Here is a 24,058-nt window from a genome sequence, read left to right on the forward strand (position 1 = left end):
ACACACAGATCTGTTGGTTGATGTAGATCTAAACTGATCTTGTGCATATATTAGTTTAAAATAAAATTATTACTGTGTTTACCATATTAATGAGTGCTCTTGGGAGAGCATTCTCTTTGGGGTCCCTGTGGCTTTGGAACTTGTTCCCCCTCCTAGGTTCAAAACAGCCTGAACTTGATGGCTTGTGGGGCACACTGTAAAGCACATCTCTTTTCCTGAGTGCCTGTAAAGGTTGTTGAGTCATCAGGGTTAAATGATTGGGAAAGGGTGATTGTTTCAACTTCTGACTGTGGGTTTGTTGGTTGGGGCAATTAGATGGGATGGAATTTGTGCAATTTAGTAAAAAATGAAGGGAATTATTGATATTTATATTTTATGTCGAAGGGGCCTAGAGCTTTTTATTCTGTACTAGGTGAAAGCACAGGTCGTCCTAAGGGTACGATTTGTAAAGCCGAAAATGGGTGAGAACTTAATTGGGTGGTAACAGACTGTGAGTCCTAATGATGATTCAACCAGATGATATTCTAAAAAAGAAGAACCCTTAATCATGCTTGTAGCTGTTTCCTTTGCCTCATATTGACTCAGGTTTTCTAGGCTTCAGATTGACAGATAAATATTTGGAATATATATAATCTATATAATAAGATTCCAGGATTGTCAGAGAAGTCTACAGATGAAACATTCTCTCTCAAATTAATAAATATATCAGTTTTAGAGGTGAGTATGAGAAAGAAATGTAACTAATCAGAGGCTTGGAAGGTAGTGTATTGGGCAGAAGCAGGGCTCCTCCAGGCCCAATTTTGCAGCTCCTGCATATGAATGTAAGCGGGGGAATGGTCCCGCTATTGTGGGGAACTTTCCTGGCTTCTGCACTACCCCGGTGAAGTGGGCTAGCGAAAGGATCTGAGTCCTCACTCCCACTTCCTTTACCCAGAGGCCTCCCTGCCCTTGAGGTCTCCCCTTCCACTCTTCTGTCTGGCAGAGTCCTTGTAAACCCCGACAAGGCTGGGCCCAGAATTCCTGGGGGTCTCGACCCCCCGACCCTGCTGTGGTCACCCAGGACAGGGGCTAGGGGTCCCCACTCCGGGGTACTCTCTTTGCACTGGGCACCTCCCTGACCCACGGATCATTTCATACAAATTAAAGCAAATACAAGTTGTTTAATTAACAATTAATTAAAAAAAACATAAGAAAAAATGGGAAAAGTTAAAGGAAAACACATCACCCCGCTCTGTGGCAGGGAACATTACAAACAATGTCTCTGGAACGTCAGGGCAGTTCACAGTCTGTTCCTTGTAGGTCCCAGGCCTCCTTCGCAGGCCCTGGCTATGCTGCAGGTATGCTGCGGGTTGGACTCTTGCAATGGTGGTGGCCACACACCTCCGGGCTTTGAGTGGTGGGACCCTTCTTCCCAGCATCAGCTCCCCGTCAGGTTATGCTCCCCCTCCCGGTCTGGCCTGCAAGGGCCCTTGGCTAGGGGTGTCTTTCTGTGCTGGGTCCTTTGCCCAAGGTCCCCCTTGGCTGGCCCCAGTTGCTCACCACACCTGGCTCTGTGGCTGCAGCTCTGCTCCCAGCACAGGATCTGCTCTCCTTGGGCGGCGTCTCTGGCTCTGTGGTTGCAGCTCTGCTCCCAGCACAGGATCTGCTCTCCCTGGGCGGCGTCTCTGGCTCTGTGGCTGCGCCTCTGGCCCCTCTGGATCTGGCACGGTTCTGCTCTCCAGCTCAGCTTGGGCCCCTGCTTTCTCCTTAGCTCGGCCCCACTCAGTCTGACCCAGGCAATTCCAGCTCACATGGAGGACGGGGCCCACCCTGGCCTCTGTCATGCTGATTAGCCTGCCCGCCCTGTCAATCAGGCTGACCTGGAGCATTGGCCTCTCGCCATTGTTCCTGGGGACTGTCAGTCTCAGGGTCCTGATTTCCTATCGACCCCTCCCCTTTTAGTGCTGGGAGCTAGCCAACCAAAACACACCCCTGAGTGGTAGTAAGGAGGCAACAGTCCCCTTACACCAACAAACTCCCACAGAAGTCAGTAGAAGTTGCTCAGATGCAGCACTTCCCCCTCACTGGCCTGGTTCTGTAGCTGCTGCTGCTTTCCTGAGAGTTCAGGGGAAAGTGTACTTAGCCTCTTAAAATGTACAGGGTGGAAGAGGAACCTGGGCTTTTCTGGAGGGAGGAGGCTCTGTAACTGCTTTCCTCCAAAGTATCAGAGGTTCTTCCCTTGTGCAGAGCTCAGGAACTTTGCAGGACAACAACAGAGACTACACCCTGCAGCAGAACTGAGATGGGCAGATGTCTTTCCTACAGTGCCTTTTAAATATCAGATGTCTGAGTGCCCCTTTCTCTTTCAGCTCAGGAACTCTAGATTCCTGTCGTCTGTGCAGCTCAGGAACTTTGCAGCAAAGGGGACTTTTTGCAATTTCTCCTTGCTGAACTTTAAGAGAAGAGCTGGTCAGAAAATAGAAATGCCTGAAAAATACTTTACAGGTGGTTTTTTTTGTGTGTGTGTGTTTTTTTGGTTGGGGGGGGGAGGGAGGAATTTGTCCTGAACTAGGATGAGACACCAAAAAATCAAATTATTTTGCTGGAAACAAATTCATGGAAAATTTCATTTTGGGAGAACCAAAATGGAATTTCCCAGCTGCCCGCCTGGCATGTTCTTGTCAGTTTTACTTAATTGACAGGAGCCTTCCTGCCTGGCTGCCTGAGAGCCAGAGAGCTAGCATGCTCAGCCTCCCGCCTTCCTTCCAACCCTGGAGCCACAGGAGCTGAGCACCCCAGCTCTGTGCCTGTCAAACTCCATAGAGCTAGGCAGGGAGGCTGAGTGCCCTGTCTCTGTGCCTTTTTGGCCCCAGAACCTTGGCAGCCATCTGTCAATTTCATTTACTGCCTGCAGCAGAGTGCTGTCATTTTAATTTACCTCCATGGAAAAAATTTTCAGCAAAATGGAAAATATCCATTTTGCAAAAAGGGTCTTTTTTTGTCAGAAAATCATCCTGACAAAAATTGGAGCCAGATCTTCTTATCCACAAGAGAATAGCTCTGCAACTGATACTGGGATTCCATAGAGAGTGTTCACATTTGAAAAGGGATGTTGATAAAATGGAGACACTGCAGAAAAGAGTTACAGAAATGATTTGAGCACTGGAGAAGATGTCTTACAGTGAGACTGAACGAGCTCAATCGCTTTGGTTTATCAGAAAGAAGATTGAGCAGTGATTTGATAACAGTGTATAGGTACTGTCTGGGTTCCCTCCCCACTCTGAACTTTGGGGTACAGATGTGGGGACCCGCATGAAAGACCCCCTAAACTTATATTCCACCAGGTTAGGTTAAACATTTCACCAAGGCACAAATTCCTTTCCTTGTCCTTGGACCGTATTGCTGCCACCACCAAGTGATTTAAACAAACATTGAGGGAGGGGCCACTTGGAGCCCTATCCCCCCAAAATATCTCCCCCAAGTCCTTACACCCCCTTTCCTGGGGAGGCTTGAGAATAATATACCAACCAAATAGGCTAACAAGGTGAGCACAGACCAGACCCTTGAGTTTTTAGGACACTAAAAACCAATCAGGTTCTTAAAAGAAGAACTTTATTAAAAAAAAAAAAAAAAAGTAAAAGAAGCACCTCTGTAAAATCAGAATGGAAGGTAATTTCACAGGGTAATAAAAAGATTTAAAACACAGAGGATTCCCCCCTAGGCTTAATTTTAAAGTTACAAAAAAGGAATAAACCTCCTTCTTAGCATAGGGAAAATTCACAAGCTAAAACAAAAGATAATCTAACTCATTTCCTTGCTATTACTTACAATTTCTGGAATTTTAGATGTATCATTTTAGTAGGAGCTGGATTACCTGCTTGGTCTCTCTCTTTGTCTCAAGAGGGAACACACACACAAAAAAGCATAAACAAAGCCTCCCCCTACCCCCCGAGATTTGAAAGTATCTTCTTTCCTTATTGGTCCTTTTGGTCAGGTGCCAACCAGGTTATTTGAGCTTCTTAACCCCTTACAGGTAAAGGAGGGATTTTATGCTACCCTGAGCTGTATGTTTATGACAGGTACTGTGATGGGTTTGGTTACAGAGACCCCCTTGGGACTGTCACCTGACGTATAGAATCATAGAATATCAGGGTTGGAAGGGACCTCAGGAGGTCATCTAGTCCAAACCCCTGCTCAAAGCAGGACCAACCCCAACTAAATCATCCCAGCCAGGGCTTTGTCAAGCCAGATTTTATAAACCTCTAAGGATGAAGATTCCACCACCTCGCTAGGTAACCCATTCCAGTGCTTCACCACCCTCCTAGTGAAATAGTGTTTCCTAACATCCAACCTAGACCTCCCCCACTGCAACTTGAGACCATTGCTTCTTGTTCTGTCATCTGCCACCACTGAGAACAGCCTAGCTCCATCCTCTTTGGAACCCCCTTCAGATAGTTGAAGGCTGCTATCAAATCCCTCCTCACTCTTCTCCTCTGCAGACTAAATAACCCCAGTTCCCTCAGCCTCTCCTCATAAATCATGTGCTCCAGCCCCCTAATCATTTTTGTTGCCCTCCGCTAGAAGCAGGGAGCTAAAGAATAAAGTTACCATGTCTCCTACCCAATCTTTCCAGCCACCTAAGCCTCTTCCAGGCCATTTTAAATAGAGCTGGGTGAAATTTTCTGGGCTAATAGTTCATTTGATGAAAAATGAGGTTTGATCGACCCAGAAGTATTTGCCCATTTGATGCGAATAGACTCCTAGACTTTAAGGTCAGAAGGGACCATTATGATCATCTAGTCTGACCTCCTGCACAATGCAGGCCACAGAATCTCACCCACCCACTCCTGTAACAAACCCCTAACCTATGCCTGAGTTATTGAAGTCCTCAAATCATGGTTTAAAGACCTCAAGGTGCAGAGAATCCTCCAGCGTGCTGGAATTACCTCTGAGCACATTTTTCCTGCCAGTTTGGGACTCCAGAACCCTGCCTTGTTGAGCCAGACACGCTAGCCTGCTGCAACACAGACCCAGGTCTGGTCCACACCCCCAAAGCTGCAGACTTTAACCAAAAACTGCTTAGCAGGTCATCTATCTCCAACACTCAGACACCCAGTTCCCAATAGGCTCCAAACCTCAAATAAATCCGTTTTACTCTGTATAAAGTTTATACAGGGTAAACTCATAAATTGTCCGCCCTCTATAACACTGATAGAGAGAGATGCACAGCTGTTTGCTCCCCCAGGTATTAATCACTTACTCTGGGTTAATTAATAAACAAAAGTGATTTTATTAAGTATAAAAAGTAGGATTTAAGTGGTTTTAAGTAATAACAGACAGAACAAAGTAAGTCCCCAAGCAAAATAAAGCGAAAACACACAAGTCTAAGCCTAATACATTAAGAAACTGATTACAGATAATATCTCACTCTCAGAGATGTTCCAATAAGCTTCTTTCACAGACTAGACTTCTTCCTAATCTGGGCCCAATTCTTTAACCTGGTACAATCCTTGTTAGTTTTAACAGACATCTTAGGTGGAAACTAGCGGTTTTCACTGTTATCAAGTCACTGGCAGACCCCACTGTCCTGTTTCACCCCTTTTTATAGCTTTGGCCCAAGGCAGAAATCTTTTGTCTCTCTGGGTCCCCACCCCTCCTTCTAAATGGAAAAGCACCAGGTTTAAGATGGATTCCAGTATCAGGTGACATATTCACATGTCCTGTGTGACCCCCAGCCTCCATTCTTCCAGGGCTGGCTTGCAGGAACCCAGGAAGGTTGCAGGTAGTTAAACTATATACAATCAATTGTCCTAGTAAATGAGAGCCATCAAGATTCTAAACCACCATTAATGGCCCACACTTTGCATAATTACAATAAGACCTCAGTGTTATATTTTCTATTTCTAGCTTCAGATACAAGAATGTTACATGCATACAAATAGGAGGAATATATTCAGTAGGTTAGAATCCTTGTAACGATACCTTATAAGAGACCTTTTGCATAAAGCATATTCCAGTTACATCATATTTACACTCATAAGCATATTTCCCTAAAACATATGGAGTGCAATGTCACAGGTACCTTCTCAAGGAGAAAATACCAGGTACTAATGGGCTCTTTAATCTTGCAGAGAAAGGCAGAACAAGAACCAATGGCTGGAAGCTGAAGCCTGACAAATTCAAACTGGAAATAAGGCACACTTTTTTAATAGTGAGGATGATTAACCACTGGAACAAACTACCCCATGAAATGGGGGATTCTCCACTTCTTGATATCTTCAAATCAAGACTGGTTGTCTTTGGGGAAGATATGCATTAGCAAAGCACAAGTCATTGGGCTTGGTTGGGTAACAGCATGAAATGTGATATACAGGAGCTAGGCTAGATTATTCTTATTTGTATTACCATAGTGTGTAGTAGTCCTTTGTGGTCTTAAATTATGCATCTGTGAATCCACCAGTGCACCTCCTTAGATACACAGTTGTGCAAGACATGCAGCAAAGTTGTTGCACATCTTAGTAGATTCACAGGAGGACAGCTAAACTTTTGCACAGCTTCCATTCTTCCCTTTCTGTGTATGTTAAGTAGTATGCAGAAGGGAAACCCTTCTGCTCTGAACCTCCTAAAGTCTGAGAAGAGGAGCGCCCACCTTGTGAATACCAAGTGTTTGACAGAGAAAAATTTTGTTATTGGCACGTTTTTTTTTTTTTTTTTTAAGAGGCAGCCTAGTTAACCTTCAAGGCTTCTTATCTGCTTTTTAAAAAATTGAATGAAGTTCATACTCAAAAAGCTTAACTAACTTAGTTGAAATTGCTACTAGAAATAATATAAAAGCTGTTTATAAAATACAGGACAAGATCATTTAGTAATTAACAATTAAGTAAACCCTATGCATAAAAGAAATAGGAATAGCATGTTACGGTCATCTTCATAAGTATTCTCTTACCTTGCAGGGCATACATTTAGTTAACAATAGTGAAGTGAAAATTCACCATATACATTCCAATATATCTACAATCAGTCAACCACATGCACCCTTATGAACTCTCTGAAAGTATTTCTCATTATATAAACTTTGCCAAATACAGACATATATTAGATAGGCATGTGTTGAAAGGGTTAAAGTTGTAGGAATGTGTACAGTGAATTTTCACAACATTGTTAACTGAATGGATATACTGTCATGGTAATGAAATACATGTGTAAATATAACTGGCCACTTCTATTCCTTTTATGTTCGTTTTTCAACTCTGATGTTCTTGTGTATTATTATAATTACTTATTCTAGGAACCTTCATTGTAAGTAATGTATTTTTGGAAACACATTTTAATAAAGGATACATGTGACTAACTTTGTGTACATTGGGCCTGTAGCATCTGTCATGGGAGCAAGTATGTTGTCTGGACCTGACAGGAGTGAGAGGCTAGCGGAGATTTAGGTGTTGCTCTTGGCCTTTGTCCTGCTTTCAGTAAACATGGTTTTTCTTGCTAGAAGTCTTTAAAAAAAAAAAAAAAAAAAAAAAAAAAGCATAATCCCATTTATGAAAGCTACAAGCTGTGTGAGGGGAAAGGAAATATTATGTACTAGCAGAGTGTCAGTTATTCCCTGGGAAAATCAGTTCTATGTTGGGCTATGATAGGAAAGACAGGGAATGGAGGGTAGAATTGCCCCTTCGTATCAGCCTCAAGTGACTGATTTCCCTAGGCTTGGCAGAAGGAGTACCCTGTGACAAACACTTGCTTACATAAAACCCCCCAAATCTCTCCCCAGTGCAAATTAACTCCTTGTTTACCACACTTCTGGGCACACTCAGTATGTTATAACTGCTGATCATATGTGCACCGCAGGCACAGAAGTGCTTACAGCACATTTAATGCCTCTTCCTCAGAGGCACTTTCTCTCTGCTTCTATGCATTTATTCTACACGGTATGTTCAGAAGAATAACTGAATGTGCATAAAATATCACACTTTGTACTATATGTGTGGGTTTTTGTTCCCCCTTCCCCTGCTTACAAATTATAGTAGTGTTTCATTATGTTCTTCTATTTAATCTGTCCAGCAGTGGCTGGATTTGGTGCTCCTGTGTCCAGAGCTCTGCTGGTAGAGGAGATAAATGGTACATAGTTGATATCATGGGAGTAGGGATGCAACACAGGACAAAGCCTGAGGTCTTGTTTTTCACCACAGCACCTATTATGACAAAGGGGCTAATACAAAAACTTGTTAATGTGCATTCATCCCATAGAAGATGAAATGGCTGAATTAGAAAGGTTTGATATCCAGCTACGTATAATTATATTCTTTGAAAAGAACCTTTAGTGAGTCATCTAGTCTGTTTCCCTGCATCATGGCAAAATTGGTTTTATTATCTTATCTGATTTCAGCTTTCAGAGCCATTAGCAATGTAGCCCTTTGTTAATTGCTGATGGTCATACATATAGTACCGTAGACAGCGTGATGGGTGCTTGGAGGGCCAGGTGGTGGAGCAGTTAGCACACCTGACTTCCAGCCCTTTGCTCTCTGTTAGGGTACGTCTTCACTACCTGCCATATTGGCAGGTAGCAATCTATTTATCCGGGATCGATATATTGCGTCTCGTTAAGACGCGCTATATCGATCCCCAAATGCGCTCTCCGTCGACTCCGGAACTCCACCAGAGCAAGCGGCGGTAGTGCAGTTGACAGGGGAGCTGCAGCCGTCGATCCCGCGCCGTGTGGACCCCAGGTAATTCGATCTTAGATATTTCGACTTCAGCTATGCTATTCGCGTAGCTGAAGTTGCGTATCTTAGATCGCCCCCCCCCCCAGTGTAGACCAGCCCTTAGGGTAGTAGAGGTGGCTGTTCCTGACACTAAGCCAGGAATCTTCAGCTCTCCACCTGAACCTGGGCCTTGTCCCTTAAGGGGGTATGGTAGGAAGACCTGGGCCCTCCCGCTCCACGTCCCTGTGGGAAGCAACACCTATATCAGTTATTGGGAGTGGACCACATCCACCCTGACTGAATTGGCCTTGTCAACACTGGTTCTCCACTTGTAAGGTAACTACCTTCTCTTCATTCTCCAGTATATTTATGCCTGTATCTGTAATTTTCACTCCATGCATCTGAAGAATTTTTTACCCACGAAAGCTTATGCCCAAATAAATCTGTTAGTCTTTAAAGTGCCACCAGACTCCTTGTTGTTTTTGTGGATACAGACTAACACGGCTACCCCTCCGATACTTAACACCAGCCGGGTCCTCCCAGCAGCCAGTATAAGTCCGCTGCCCCGGGCTACTTCCCATTTATATGTCCCTTCAGTTTGGAGCCTGGCTACATGGGTGAGAGACAGGTTGGAGTTGAGATTATTATTAATCTTGTTTATCACAGTAGTGCTTAGGGACACACTGCTCTTTCTCATAGAATATCAGGGTTGGAAGGGACCTGAGGAGATCATCTAGTCCAACCCCCTGCTCAAAGCAGGACCAATCCCCAGACAGATTTTTGCACCAGATCCCTAAATGGTCCCCTCAAGGATTGAACTCACAACCCTGGGTTTAGCAGGCCAATGCTCAAACCACTGAGCTATCCTTCCCCCCTCAAAAAAACAAAAACTAGTTGTGTTAGAACAGGGCCCACTTGTGGTAGGCACTGTACAGACACTTCCTGCCCCAGAGCACTGACACCCCAAAGAGACACTCCAGGCAGAATGTACAAAGTGATTGCTGCAGATGTCATGAGAGTTACACAATTTTTTTTATTTTTTGCGGGTGGGGTTTTTGATGGGAAAAGATTGTCTAAATGGAAAGACCAAGGAAGGGGAAGAGACATTGATGGTCAGGGGGCATGTGTGCAGTGGGGCTGAGATGAGACTGTGAACGAGGGCTTGCAGCAAATAGGCAAACAGGACCGGGGGGGGGGAGAGAGCACCATCAAAACTGTCCAAAATATTGATGTAATTACCAGCATCCACAGGTCCCTGTTTAAGCTGGTCTTGCTGGCTTCAGTCTCTGGCGGTCTTCTCCCTTCGGTTTCTTTACCCAAGCCCATGTGGTTGGGGGGAGAAATATTGCATGTGCTTCCAGAGGGTCCCCAGGTTGCAGTCCTGATTGACAGGATCAATGGCAGCATTGTCAATGGTACAGACTGAGCAGAGGGAGTGAGGAGGACTTGGGAGGAAAGTTCAGGAGTTTCATCTTGGTTTAAGTTGATGAAGAGACCAGAGGGGGAAGCTGAGGTGTGAAACTGGACGGAAGGAGGCTGCTCAAGAGTGAAGAGGTTGATCTGTGAGTCATCAGCATACAGGTGGTAAGCATGAGTCAATGAGATCACCTGGAAAGAGGGGAGGAGAAGAGGGGCCCTATGGGACTTCACAGAGAAGGGGAGAGGAGGAAGAGGCCAGATGTGAACGCCTCAGATTTTTGGTGTGGGTAAGTATCAGTTGATGGTTCTCTGATTTATTTTAGCTCTGCAGTTGTTCGGGCTTTAGAGCAAGGAGTGAAGAAAGCAGATGTAGATCCAGCTGTGAAAGCTGTTGTGATTTGTGGGACAAATGGGACATTCAGTGCAGGTAAGATTCTCTCTTTATTTAGTATACACACACATATTGAGTCAATAATTATTCCAGCCTCCCATGGGAATTTTCCCACAGTAATTACAAGTATCATAGTGAACAATTCTGTGATCCTTCAGAGTAGCAGCACGATCTGTTGTCTTATTATGCTTACATTATTCTAGCAGTAACAGTCAACAATGACCAGATGTGTCTTTAATGTAGTGTTTTTCATAGATAGACCAAATTAGGCTACAGAGGATTCTTTTTACATCTTCACATGTAGTCAGCACTCCCACTGTGTAACATTAAATATAGGATTTGTTTACATTATTGTTTACAAACATGGGCTAGAAAAAGAGGCTATATATAAACCAGAAACATTGACTCCAATGTCTGAAAAATATGCAATATTTAAATACAAAGAAAAAATATCTCTTCAGTCCTTCAGCACTTATAGATAGGTGTCTCTAGGAACCAGGACCTTGCAATAGTTACGTAGTCTTCAGATCTTCTCCAAAGTGTTTTCATCCCATTGGGGCTCTACAGACATTAGGTGGTACTCAGATCTTTACATGTACTTTCTACCCACTTAGATCAGCCTCCAACTAAACTAAGAGTTCATTCTCCTCATTCGGTGCTTCCCCAATCTAGAATCCCAGCATCCAAAATTCCCAGCATGGTATTTCCTGTTTTATATTCAATTTCCATGTGTGTTAGGAAGTTTCCCCCTGAAGCTTTGGCCCAGCCTGGATTTTCTGTCCTGTGGAGTGGGACTGGATGGCAGGGGAATTGGGAAAGGCAGGTGGGATCCCTCACCCTTTGCCTAGAGCAGCGATACTCAGACTGAGGCTCGAGAGCCGCAAGTGTTTCTTTAATGTGTCTCCTGCAGCTAATCACTAATTTGGCTTCTGAACCACTGAGGTCTGAGTATCACTAGCCTAGAGAGTCTCTTGCTGCCCCCTAGAGAGCATTTCACATACTGCCCATAGGTGGAGGCTCTGCTGAGGCAGACAGTGGCCTGTGATTGCGGGGGTAACTCTCATCATGATTTGAGATCAATTTGGGGAGGCACTCCCTGCAGGGAGCTAATTAGGTGTAGCCCCATCAAGATAAATCTGCAAAGAGAAACTATCGACTTATCATATCGTAGTGCTGCCACCTGCCCTGAAATGGAAAGGGCTGTTTTATGGAGCTGCAAATCAAGACTGTGCAAGTTCTGACTTTCACTGGCATTGAGAGCCCTGGTGGTCCCAGGAATTGGGCTGAGGACGGATCCAGGGCCAGAACTGAGAGCTGCTGTATGCCGAAGGTGGGGTGTGGCAGGATAGCCTTATCTTCTCACAGCTGCCATGTTATTTTATGCCACGTGGCTTTATGTCTGCGTACGGACCTGTTGCTACCCCCGAAACTCTCAGACACTGGTAGAGGTGTCTTGTGATGGCAGCTGCTGCAGTAGGGGTCTCTCCCCAGCTGAGCCACCACTGAGTCTCCCCAACAGATGGGGAAGGAGCAGACCTGTGGGGAGCGAGAACCCAGTGGGGAACTAAGTGGCTGGCTCCCTTACATGTTCGCTTCCAGAGTGTGTAACCTGTGGGATATTCATGGAGAGGGTAATATTGCTCTTCAGCTGTGAGCTGGACTGCATACTGTCACCCTGACCTCTTCTTTAACCAAACATTTTTGGGAATTTCAGAGCTAACTCCACATTGATGATGATTATTACACCAGCCTTGGAGTTAGTTGTGCCTTATCTATCCCTAAGGTTTTATGACTAGGCCCAGAGAGAAGGTTGAGATCAGGGTTCTCCCCAAGGGGTCCTCTGTGCTCGTGAGTGGGTTTGATTATCTTTACTGCTTTCTTCACCACATCCAACCTACTCCACACATCTGTGCATTGTGGCTGCTGTCCTTAAGTTCAGAATTGAATAGGAGCCCATAGTCTGTCAGCATTAATGCTTAATTGTCTGGAACAAAGGGTGTGCTAAGCAATGACAAGCACTCCCTGCCCTGCCAATGTTTCATGGTCTTGTTAAGCTCCTCTGTGTTTCCTCAGGTGGTGACATTCGAGGGTTTTCCTCCGTTCAGGCAGGAGACAGGCCCAGTCTGACATCAGTAATTAATCTAATAGAAAGAAGTGAAAAGCCTGTGGTGGCTGCCATTGAAGGTATGGCATTGGGAGGAGGACTGGAGGTGGCACTGGGCTGTCACTACAGGATTGCACATGCGCAGGTAACATGCTCTTAACCATCGAGAGTCCAACAAAGGGCAACAAATGTATTAGAAGGGTATGTCCTCCTACACAAGGTCCCGCACAGCGTAAAGTGCTTAGAGCTGCTCTGAATGCAAGGGGAAATGGGAGGATCTGGACAGGGAGCCCAGGGGAACCTGAGGCTGAATTAATAAGAATGCTGCTGCATGACCTTCTTGGGAGCAGAAGAAAGGCTAGAGGGAAGAGCTCATAACTAAATGCCTCATTTGTATGCTGTGGATCCCACTTAACAGCTTCACCCCCAGCTCCTCCCATTCTCTACACTGCCCTTGGGAGTAAGGGAGCAGGTGCACAGGAAGAGTGAGACTTAGGCCTGTTCTGCACTACAAAGTTAAGTCAACTTAAGTCACCTTGTGCCAACCGATTTGTGCATGTCTACACTCAAATTTGTCTCCAGCCAACGTAAGCATCCTGTTATGATGACACAGTAAAACCACCTCCCTGAATGGCATAGAGCCACAGTCAGCTTACTGAGGTGGATGCAGTGCGAGTGTAGACACTGCATGACATGGGTCCATCCTAACAATCCTCCAGCAGCTGTCCCATTATGCCCCATTCCTTGCAACAGTGTCTGCTCTGGTCACAATTGCAAACTCCACTGCCCAGGTGTCACAGAGACCAGAAGCCACCCCAGCCCTTATAAAGCTACCCACATATATCTGAAATGCCTTTTCCTGATTGCCCACCTCCTGAGCACACCTAATAGCTCTCTCTTGTTGTGTGCAACTGCCCAACCAACCATGCCGGCTGCACACGCTAGACCTGCTCCTGCCTGAAGCAGACAGGAGATATTGGATCTCCTGGGACTGTGGGGAGAAGAGGCTGTGCAAGCACAGCTATGGAGCAGCTGTAGAACCGTGGACATTTGCAAAAATATTTGCACTGGGAATGCAGGCAAAGGGGCACAACAGGGATCAGCAGCAGTGCTAAAGCGAAGGAATTGCACCAGATATACACAGAGCCAAGGAGACCAACTATCAATCTCGTGCTGTGCTGCAAACCTGCCACTCTTACAACTGGCTGCATGCCATACTTGGTAGAGATCCCATCAGCATCCCACAGACTGCCATGGATACCTTGGAGGAGCCCGAACAATGAGGAGCTGGTGGAGGCAGAGGAGTTGCAGGGAACGGGGGAGATGCAGTGGAAGGATCCAGCCATGCCATGAGCCAGGACCTGTTCAGGACTCCACTGCAGTCTAGCCAGTACCACCAGCTAAGCATGGACAAGCCCAATGAAGGGGAAGGAACCTCTGGTAAGTGTGTGCATGCATTATTTCTTACAGTGTTTAAATCTACAGATGGCGCCCAGCCCATACCCAACTTCACAAGACACGAGTATCAACTTTTCAATTTTACATGTACAAGAAGAGGTAGAGGTACAACAAACAGAGGCTGAGTTGGTATTTGCTTTCATTCCCCTGTTGGGTTAGGCGGGAGGCATCATGCGGAGCAGTTTGTTTATGTACGCTGCATCCTCCTAGGAAATCTTGATAAAACTTGCATAGAGATACTCTGTGATCCTCTCCCAAAGGTTTCTAGGGATGGCTGCCCTATTTCTTCCTCAATGGTGGGACACTCTCCCATGCCACTCTGTTATGAGTTTGGCTGGCACCACTGCAGTAAACAGGCTAGTTGCATCCAGACCTGGGCAGCTTTGAAACACAAGTAGCAGCTGTGTTCCCTGTGCCTTTGTGACCCTCAGGAGAGAGATATCAGCTTAAAACCACCACTACCGGTGAAAAATACTCCTAATACTCAGTATCATTGCCCTGTGCTTGTACCCACTGAAATAGGCACCAACATTTTATTGTTTCATGAAACCAAAATTCCTTCAACCCCTCTCCCCTCACCACTGGTGGGCATACCCACTATGGCTGAGGCTGGAGAGCGGTGCTGTGCACAGGTGCTCCAAAGCTGATGTGTCAATAAGTATGTCTTTTTAAAAGTTTTTATGGGAATTAGTTTCAACCCCCCCATCCTTATCTTCCCCTTTCTCTTGTGACTGTAATTCCAATGACACATCTGTGTTTTTATTAGCAGCTGCTGCCATTGCAACCTTTGCCCCCTCCACACCATGAGAACGCCTGACCTTGAGGAGGAGAAGGAAGAGGACAAGGCAGGACATGTTGCATGTCCCAAATGCTGCAGCCCTTAGTTGACCTACAGGTCCAAAAGTCCTGGACTCCCCACCCTTTGCAGTCCTTAGAGAACTCAATGCTAGCAGCTCCCTACACCCCCCAACATACCATGTGGCATCACAGACTGCATCCCTGCCCCTACCACTTCTCATCTAGGGACAGCCAGAAAATCACAGCTTCACATCCCCTGGCCTGTGAGAACCACAGTTGGTATATGTGTAGCCACAAGGGACTACATTTGTGCACTGAAATGGACAGGTATGTTTGCTGCTTTTCCAATTTTAAAGTTCCATGCTGTTAGTCTGTGTTAAAAGTTTGTATTGCATTGCCTGTTGTGTTTTGCTCATTGTCTTTCTGCACTGTTTTTGCCACTCAATAAATTTCTATATTTTTTTAAACGAAACTATCTTTATCTGTTCACAACACATATTGCAGAATGTGAAATGGTACTCAAAGCATACTGTACTTGTAAATGTACAGCACCACAGAACTCCTGATTTCAGTAAAACACACAGTAATAGTTATAAATGCACAGCAAGCACTGGACATTTCTTAGTAGCATCCAAAGCTCCAGGCCCAGAGATCGCGCAAGCACAGAACACTACTGTGAGTGACCGTTAAAGTGCTCTTTCAAAACCTTCCTCAACCGTATAGCTCCACATTGAGCTCTTGTAATGGCCCTTGTGTCTGACTGTTCAAAGTCTGCTCACAGCTGCTCCACCTCCACCCTGGCAGCAGCTTTTCCCCTTTTGGCTCACAGATATTATACAGGACATCAGAGGCCGCTATGTGAGTAAACACCGTCAGCATCCCTTCAGTCTACCAAAAGCACATGCAACCGTTGTTCTGCACCTGCTGAGCTGATAGTTGAATCTTTCCTTGGTGCTGTCGAGGTAGCAGGTATCTGGCTTCAAGAGCTAGAGAAGCAAGAAGTAGGCTGGGTCTCCCAGAATCACTATTGGTATTTCAACATCACCAATGGTAATTCGCTGGTCAGGAAAGAATGTCCCTGCTTGCAGTTTTCTGAATCATCCTGTGCGCTTAACGATGCGAGTATCATACATCTTCTCTGACCAGCACACACTGATATCAGTGAAGCATCCCCAATGATCCACCAATGCTTACATAACCATAGAAAAGTAGCCCCTTCTGTTGATATATTCTGTATTAAGGTGGGCTGGTGCCAAAATAGCGATGTGTTCCATCTATCATACCACTGCAGTTCAGCAACCCCAAACCTGCAAATCCATCCACGATGTTCTGCGCACGTTGCCCAGAGTCACAGTTCTGCGTAGCAGGAAATGGTTAATGGCTCTACACACTTGCATGACAATGGCCTCTGCTGTAGATTTTCCAACTCCAAAATGATTTCCCACTGACCAGTAGCAATCCAGCATTGTAAGCTTCCATAGTGTGATTGCCACTCGTTTCTCAACTGTCAGTGCAGCTCTCATTCTGGTGTCCATGCACTGGAGGACTGCGGCGAGCTCAGCACACAAATCCAGAAATTTGGCCTTTCACAATCGAAAGTTCTGCAGCCACTGCACATCATCCCAAACCTGCATTATGATGCAATCTCACCAGCCAGTGCTTGTTTCTCAGGCCGAGAAGCAGCACTCCACCATCTGCAACTGCTCCATGAACACCACCAAAAGCCTTGAATTGTTTCACTGTGTCCCTCAGCAAATTGTCCTCCAAGAAATTGCCGTGTCTCCCATTGTTGCAGTACTTCCTGTGGATTTGCAAATACACGAGAATTGTGTGTCCTGTATTTGCAGTGCTTATGAGAATAGCACAGAGGTCTGCAGGCTCCAGGCTTCTGTCAGAGATGGCAGACAGCGAAAAGGGCCGCACGGGTTTATGGAAATAAAAAGAGCACAATCATTTTAGGATATGGATGGCATTATGGGATGGAGAACGGTGCATGCTGAGAACTTGACTCCTAATTCCTAGAGATCCCTAGGTGAGTCATTTCTATCCCACAACACATTGCAAGAAATTCCCAAAAGGCACTGCACTGGAGGATGGCATGTGGCACACTGGGATACTTACCCATGATGGAGCCATGCCTCATCCCATACACAATCTCACAGATCATATTCTACATGTACCTACACATTAAAAACAAAAGGCCACTCAAATTTTTCATGCACACATGTAGAAAACCAATGGAATATTGAAAGCCTGAATTTCCATTCAGCTGATGAATGTAGGAGTGCCAATAGTGCCCAGCAAAAAAACAGCACTTTTAAACCTGCATAATTCATCAAATCATCACAGGTGTTCACCAAATTACTGAAGGCAGATCTGTGACCTAAGTTTATATCCCTACCAAATTTCAAGTTTCTACCACTCTGTTGTGGCATTAGAGTTCTTTTGAAAGTTTACAAATATAGGCAGAGTAGGTGGCCACACCCCTAGTTAATATTACCAAATACTTTCCATTATAATCACCTAATTTCAGTTGCTTATAATTTGCTAAACTTTAATCATGTGAATGGTGGTTTGGTTTTTTTTAAGTTTCAACAAAAATGGTCCAGCTGTTCTCAAGAATTAGATTGGGGGGAAATAGGCAGTTTTGCCAATGTTGAACTTTATTTTAACGATTTCTTTGAAAGAGCTCTAATGTGTCCCTACTTTTGAAGCAGAAACCTGAGACTTAGCAGGTGATGTTTTTGGAGTCAGGGAGGTATCTTTTACTTTTCCCATTAAAATGTATCCAGATTTAGCAGAGTTATAAACTGCAGAAAAACACAATTTGCACCTTTCTGGGGCTCCGCAGAGCAGTTTGCTAGAATGAATGGGATGTGACTGTGGTTCTGCTGTGCTTGCATCTTCTGTATATAGTATATAATTATTGTTTTCTTTAATTAGACCCTCTGTTTACCTTCACTCGGCTCTAGGCCTGGGTAGGTCTTCCAGAGGTCACCCTTGGACTACTTCCAGGTGCTGGAGGAACCCAGAGACTCCCCAGACTGATTGGGGTCCCAGCCGCACTTGACCTAATCACGACAGGTAAATTTCTTTGGATTTGTTTAGAATAGGATGGAAAGATGTGACACGGGATCATTTTAGCTAGCTCAATCTACTGAACATCTTCAAAAACTCTAGTCAGACAATGCAAATTGTATTTTAACACATGCTAATCTGGTTGAATCAAAACAACTTGCCTTGCCTTAACTCGAGTTTTTGAAGATGTTAGACTGAGCTAGCTAACACAGTCTAACCTTTAGACAAAGCCAGAATGTTAGAATAGCAGCAAAGAGTCCTGTGGCATCTTATAGACTAACAGACGTATTGGAGCATGAGCTTTCGTGGGTGAATACCCACTTCATCGGATGCATGCAATGTTAGAATAGACTCTGTATTTATGTGTGAATGCACAATACCCACCTGGGGAAATGAGGAAACAGATTGACAGAGCAAGACGGGTACCCAGAAATCACCTACTACAGAACAGGCCCAACAAGGACAATAACAAAACACCACTGGCCATCACATATAGCCCCCAGCTAAAACCTCTCCAGTGCATTATCCACGATCTACAACCTATCCTGGAAAATGATCCCTCACTCTCACAGACCTTGGGAGGCAGGCCAGTCCTCGCTTACAGACAACCCCCCAACCTGAAGCAAATACTCACCAACAACTACACACCACACCACAGAAACACCAACCCAGGAACCAATCCCTGAAGCAAACCTCGTTGCCTACTCTGTCCCCATATCTACTCTGGCGACACCATCAGAGGACCCAACCACATCAGCCACACCATCAAGGGCTCATTCACCTGCACATCTACTAATGTTATATATGGCATCATGTGCCAGCAATGCCCCTCTGCCATGTACATTGGCCAAACTGGACAGTCCCTCCGCAAAAGAATAAATGGACACAAATCGGACATCAGGAATGGTAACATACAAAAGCCAGTAAGTGAACACTTCAATCTCCTTGGTCATTCTATTACAGATTTAAAAGTCACTATCATTGAACAAAAAAACTTCAGAAACAGACTTCAAAGAGAAACAGCAGAACTAAAATTCATTTGCAAATTTAACACCATTAATCTGGGCTTGAATAGGGACTGGAAGTGGCTGGCTCATTACAGAAGCAGCTTTTCCTCTCCTGGAATTGACACCTCCTCATCTATTATTGGGAGTGGACTACATCTACCCTGATTGAATTGGCCCTGTCAACACTGGTTCTCCACTTGCGAAGTAACTCCCTGCTCTCCATGTGTCAGTATATAATGCCTGCATCTGTAACTTTCACTCTATGCATCTGAAGAAGTGAGGTTTTTACTCACAAAAGCTTATGGCCAAATAAATCTGTTAGTCTTTAAGGTGCCACCAGACTCCTTGTTGTTTTTGACATGTGCAGACACTCCCAAGGCATACTTATGTGTGACACTATATGGTACATTCATGTGTGCATGCATTCATACATATGCATCTCTTGCAGAATGGAATTAGCTGTGGTCTAACTGGGGGACAAAAGGAATGGCTTTGTAATATCTATCTAGATATTTTATTACCATTTTTTCTTGAAAGAAGGAGTTGCCATTTTGACTGTACACAGTAGATGACTGAAACCTTTATGTAATAAAACAGTGGGACATTTTAAATGAAAAGGGGTTTTGCTCCTCAGTACCCTGCTGTGCTGAGAGAGCACAACTGGGGAAATATAAGGTGTATAATCAGCTTCAAAGTTAATTAGAACAGGAGAAAACTGGCAGAACAGGATGTACCCAGCCTTCAGTTTTTACTGCTAGCTCCCCTTTGTTTTTTCCCATTCTGTGTTATCTCAGCACACCTGCTTTTGCCATTTCAAAGCAAAGCCAATTAATGATTTAGTTCGTAGTGCATGTTCCTGTCTGGTGTGACTAATGCATCCCAACTGGGAACATATCTCAGGCCAGCCAAATACAGAAGTTTTATCAAATGGAATGAAATGAAATCTCTGACAACAGGAAGCTGAAGCCACCTTATTTCTTCATTACAGGGAAACATGTGCTCGCTGCTGAAGCGCTGAAGCTGGGCATCATTGACGAAATCGTGGAAGAAAACACAATTGATGCAGCAATCCACTTGGCAAACAAAGTGTCAGGTAAGGGAGGAAGTGTAATAATGACAAGGACCCCATTGGTGAGGAGCAGCTCAGCCTAGTCAGGTTAGAGGGTTAGAAGGAGAACAGCTGGTGCTAACTGGAAGAAGGCTTGCTGTGAAAAGAGCACCCTTGCTCTTTTCCAAACACCGTTTCAATCTCCTGCCTCTTTGCTGGGTTTTGAATTCCACAGAAAACAAGCTTTAAACAGAGAGCAATTATTTTCCTGACGTATGTCTGAAAAACTCAAAAATACTGGTGAGCATCAAAGCGCTCAACAAATTCAGATGAGGCAGAGAGATGGAGACAAATACAGTTAAAGCAACAAAGATTCCCTATGGCTCATGTATGCTAAACATACACCCTTCCATACCCCCGAGGAACAGCACTGCTTCCTCCCCAGGTGGTTTTCTGGGTTGATAAGAGGACTAAGCACACTTTCCATATAAAATACATCCTTGGACAGCCAGGCTTGTTGGTGCTGTGCACAGCTCGGCTGCACAATCAATACTGGCTGCACTAAAAGAACTCTTGATAATGGCAAATCCTCAGCCAGGCATAATGACCCAATAAATCTATCTCTAAATGCCCATTTCTCCATTTCTTTAGCCATAAGCTGTTGTTATTTTGCCATTGTCTGAGAAGAGACTGAGCTGTGGAGAGGGGAAATACACCAGAAATGGCAATCTTATAAAGAAGTCATTTAGAACCTAAAGGTCACTAAGCCAAATTCCAGAAATGTTTTCACCACTGTTCTGCTTTGGTGCCTCTTCTGGGGAGAGCATCCAAGTGAAAATGAGATAGGATCAGAAGAGACTAAAATGGGGAAAGAGCAAGTTAAAAAATTACTTAGACAAATTAGATGTCTTCACTCATCAGGACCTGATGAAATGCATCCAAGGAGTTGACTGAGGAGATATCTGAGCCATTAGTGATTCTCTTTGAAAAGTCATGGAAGACGGGAAACATTCCAGAAGACTGGAAAAGGGCAAATATAGTGCCAATCTATAAAAAGGGAAATAAGGACAACCCAGAGAATTACAGACCAGTCAGCTTAACTTCTGTACCCAGAAAGATAATAGAGCAAATAATTAAGCAATCACTTTGCAAACATCTAGAAGATAATAAGGTGATAAGTAACAGTCAGCATGAATTTGTCACCATTTGAACAAATCGTATCAACCCAATCTGTTAGCTTTCTTCGACAGGGTAACAAGTCTTGTGGATAGGGAGGAAGCAATAGACGTGGTATATCTTGACTTTAGTAAAGCTTTTGATACTGTCTCACACAACCTTCTTATAAACAAACTAGAGAAATGCAACCTAGATAGAGCTACTATAAGGTGGGTGCAAAACTGGTTGGAAAATCATTCCCAGAGAGTAGTTATCAGTGGTTTACAGTCATGCTGGAAGGACATAACAAATGGGGTCCTGCAGGGATCAGTTCTGGGTCTGGTTCTGTTCAATACCTTCATCAATGATTTAGATAATGGCATAGACAGTACACTGGTTAAGTTTGTGGATGATACCGAGGTGGGAGGGGTTGCAAGTGCTTTGGAGGATAGGATTAAAATTCAAAATGATCTGGACAAACTGGAGAAATAGTCTGAAGTAAATAGGATGAAATTCAATAAGGACAAATGCAAATTACTCCATTTAGGAAGGAACAATCAGTTGCAGACATACAAAATGGGAAATGACTGCCTAGGAAGGAGTACTGCAGAAAGGGATCTGGGGATCATAGTGGACCGCAAGCTAAATATGAGTCAACAGTGTAATGCTGTTGCAAAAAAAGCAAACATCATTCTGGGATGTATTAGCAGGAGTGTTGTAAGCAAGACACGAGAAGTAATTCTTCTACTCTACTCTGCGCTGATTAGGCCTCAACTGGAGTATTGTCCATCTCTGGGCACCACATTTCAGGAAGGATGTGGACAAATTGGAGAAAGTCCAGAGAAGAGCAACAAAAATGATTAAAGGGCTAGAAAACATGACCTATGAGGGAAGATTGAAAAAATTGGGTTTGTTTAGTCTGGAAAAGAGAAGACTGAGAGGGGACATGATAACAGTTTTCAAGTATGTAAAAGGTTGTTACAAGGAGGAGGGAGAATACTGTATTGTTTTTCTTAACCTCTGAGGATAGGACAAGAAGCAATGGGCTTAAATTGCAGCAAGGGAGGTTTAGGTTGGACATTAGGAAAAACTTTGGAATAAATTGCCTAGGGAGGTTGTGACATCTCCATCATTGGCGATTTTTAAGAGCAGGTTAGACAAACACCTGTCAGGAATGGTTTTAGATAATACTTAGGCCTGCCATGAGTGCAGGGGACTGGACTAGATGACCTCTCACAGTCCCTTCCAGTCCTATGATTCTGTGAACTCCACTGGAGCTTTGCACATGAGAGCCAAGCTGGGAAGCACTGAGTCAGCACGCTCCTGGACTGTTCTGGCCACATGCCTTTTTCTGTCAACACCCCACCTTCTTCTGGAATGGTGTTTGTCCACTTCCACCTCTTCCCAGCTCAAAGAAGGTTGCAGGCGCTTTGCCCTGCCGCAGCCTCTTTCCTAGTGGACCTTCAGGTCTTGTGCCAAGAGCTATGCCAACAAAAGCTAGCTTAGTCCAAAGGGTGAATGTAGAATTCTAGATGACTGTATGCACCATTTTTTAACACTATTTAATTTATGGGTTCTTGCTCAAGATCAATGTTTTGTAGCATTCTCACCTACATTTTGTCCAAGAGCTCTCTGGCAGAAGTGGTCTCCTGCAATAGATACTTTCCCCTCTCACTGTGTTCAGGTTATTTTTAAGTTTTTCAATTTTTATCTTTAGGAACAATCAATCATTTCCATAAGCAGTCCTCCTTCCTCTCTCTTTTTTTGTTTAGACAACCAAGTTCTTTGGAAATATAAAGCTCTTAGAGATATGTGTTAATATACTTTGCTGTTGGTTCTAAGCAAGGCAAAGAAACTTCTGCTCATCAACCCCACCTGCCTGTTTTAGATGAAAGTTCCATGTTTGTCCCTCCTCTATCTTTTGGAGAAGTTATCACCCTTCTCAGCAATGTCTTTCCAAGAAGCAATGGATTCACTCTGAAGTATGCTCCAGGTTGATGACCCCGTGTAGGGTCCATACTAGTGTTTATAGCAGAGATCTGTAACTTTGGTAGACACATTGCTAGATACTCTGGTTTTCAGCTTAATATTATTTGAAATCAGATAAAACCCCCAGACATTTGAATGCTTATTTTCTTCTCTGTGACAAGTTAGTTATGCATTGTGCAGTGACTGAGAATGATGAAAGCCAGCATGACCTCAGAGGAGAACCTCAGGACTGGATGAATCATCCAACATTCTGTTCTTTGATGCCATTTGCTTTTGGGATTTACATATCTACTGTCATTACCAGAAAATTTCCATTCTTCAATTTCATCCTCAGTGACTAACAGAATTAACTCCATGAGTACTGTAACAAACAAGGATTATAGCAAGAAGCTCAGGGCTTTTTAAACTGCTATGTACTCTTTCCTTACAGCTTTCATGGTATCTGCTTCAGCTGTTCATTTTTCCCAGACAGCATTTTCAAAGTCAGCCCTGATTTCCCACCTACTCTGAGGATTTGCCACCAAGCCTTGTTGAAGGACACTGAAATCTGAAAATTTGTCAGTACACTATTTAACTGCATTATCCCTGATCAAGATGAAAGAATGAGCTGACAGAGAAATCATAGGATAGATTTATGACATGGATCTTTGTATACTTCTCTGTCATACTATGGCAAACCAGCAGCATCTATGCCAAACACCTTAAAAAAAGATGCAGCCATCTCAGCTACTTGGGATGAACTCATGAGCTCAAATTTCTGTGAGTGCTTCCTAATTGGCTTGTGTATCTTATGGGAACCAAGATTTGAGTCCATTATCCTTGCATATAGCACTAGGCAGGCTTTCTGATAGGACTGGCGAAGAACCTTTTTCACATGTAAGCTGGATAATTGCTTATGTAAAATAACTTGTGGTGGCACTGCTAGAATTT

The 24,058-nt window shown here is 44.2% G+C and overlaps 1 protein-coding gene across 2 annotated transcripts in view; it reads left to right on the forward strand.

Moving 5' to 3' along the window:
• Positions 1-24,058, forward strand: part of EHHADH (enoyl-CoA hydratase and 3-hydroxyacyl CoA dehydrogenase) — a 49,501-nt gene that overhangs the window by 4,566 nt on the left and 20,877 nt on the right. For both annotated transcript variants that reach the window (XM_034781136.1, XM_034781138.1), the window contains exons 2-5: positions 10,424-10,527; positions 12,565-12,740; positions 17,824-17,935; positions 19,925-20,029. In XM_034781136.1, the coding sequence (XP_034637027.1) occupies positions 10,424-10,527; positions 12,565-12,740; positions 17,824-17,935; positions 19,925-20,029 (497 nt within the window). The remainder of the gene's footprint in view (positions 1-10,423; positions 10,528-12,564; positions 12,741-17,823; positions 17,936-19,924; positions 20,030-24,058) is intronic.

This window comes from Trachemys scripta, chromosome 9, assembly GCF_013100865.1.
Source record: "Trachemys scripta elegans isolate TJP31775 chromosome 9, CAS_Tse_1.0, whole genome shotgun sequence".
Classification (NCBI taxonomy): domain Eukaryota; kingdom Metazoa; phylum Chordata; order Testudines; family Emydidae; genus Trachemys; species Trachemys scripta.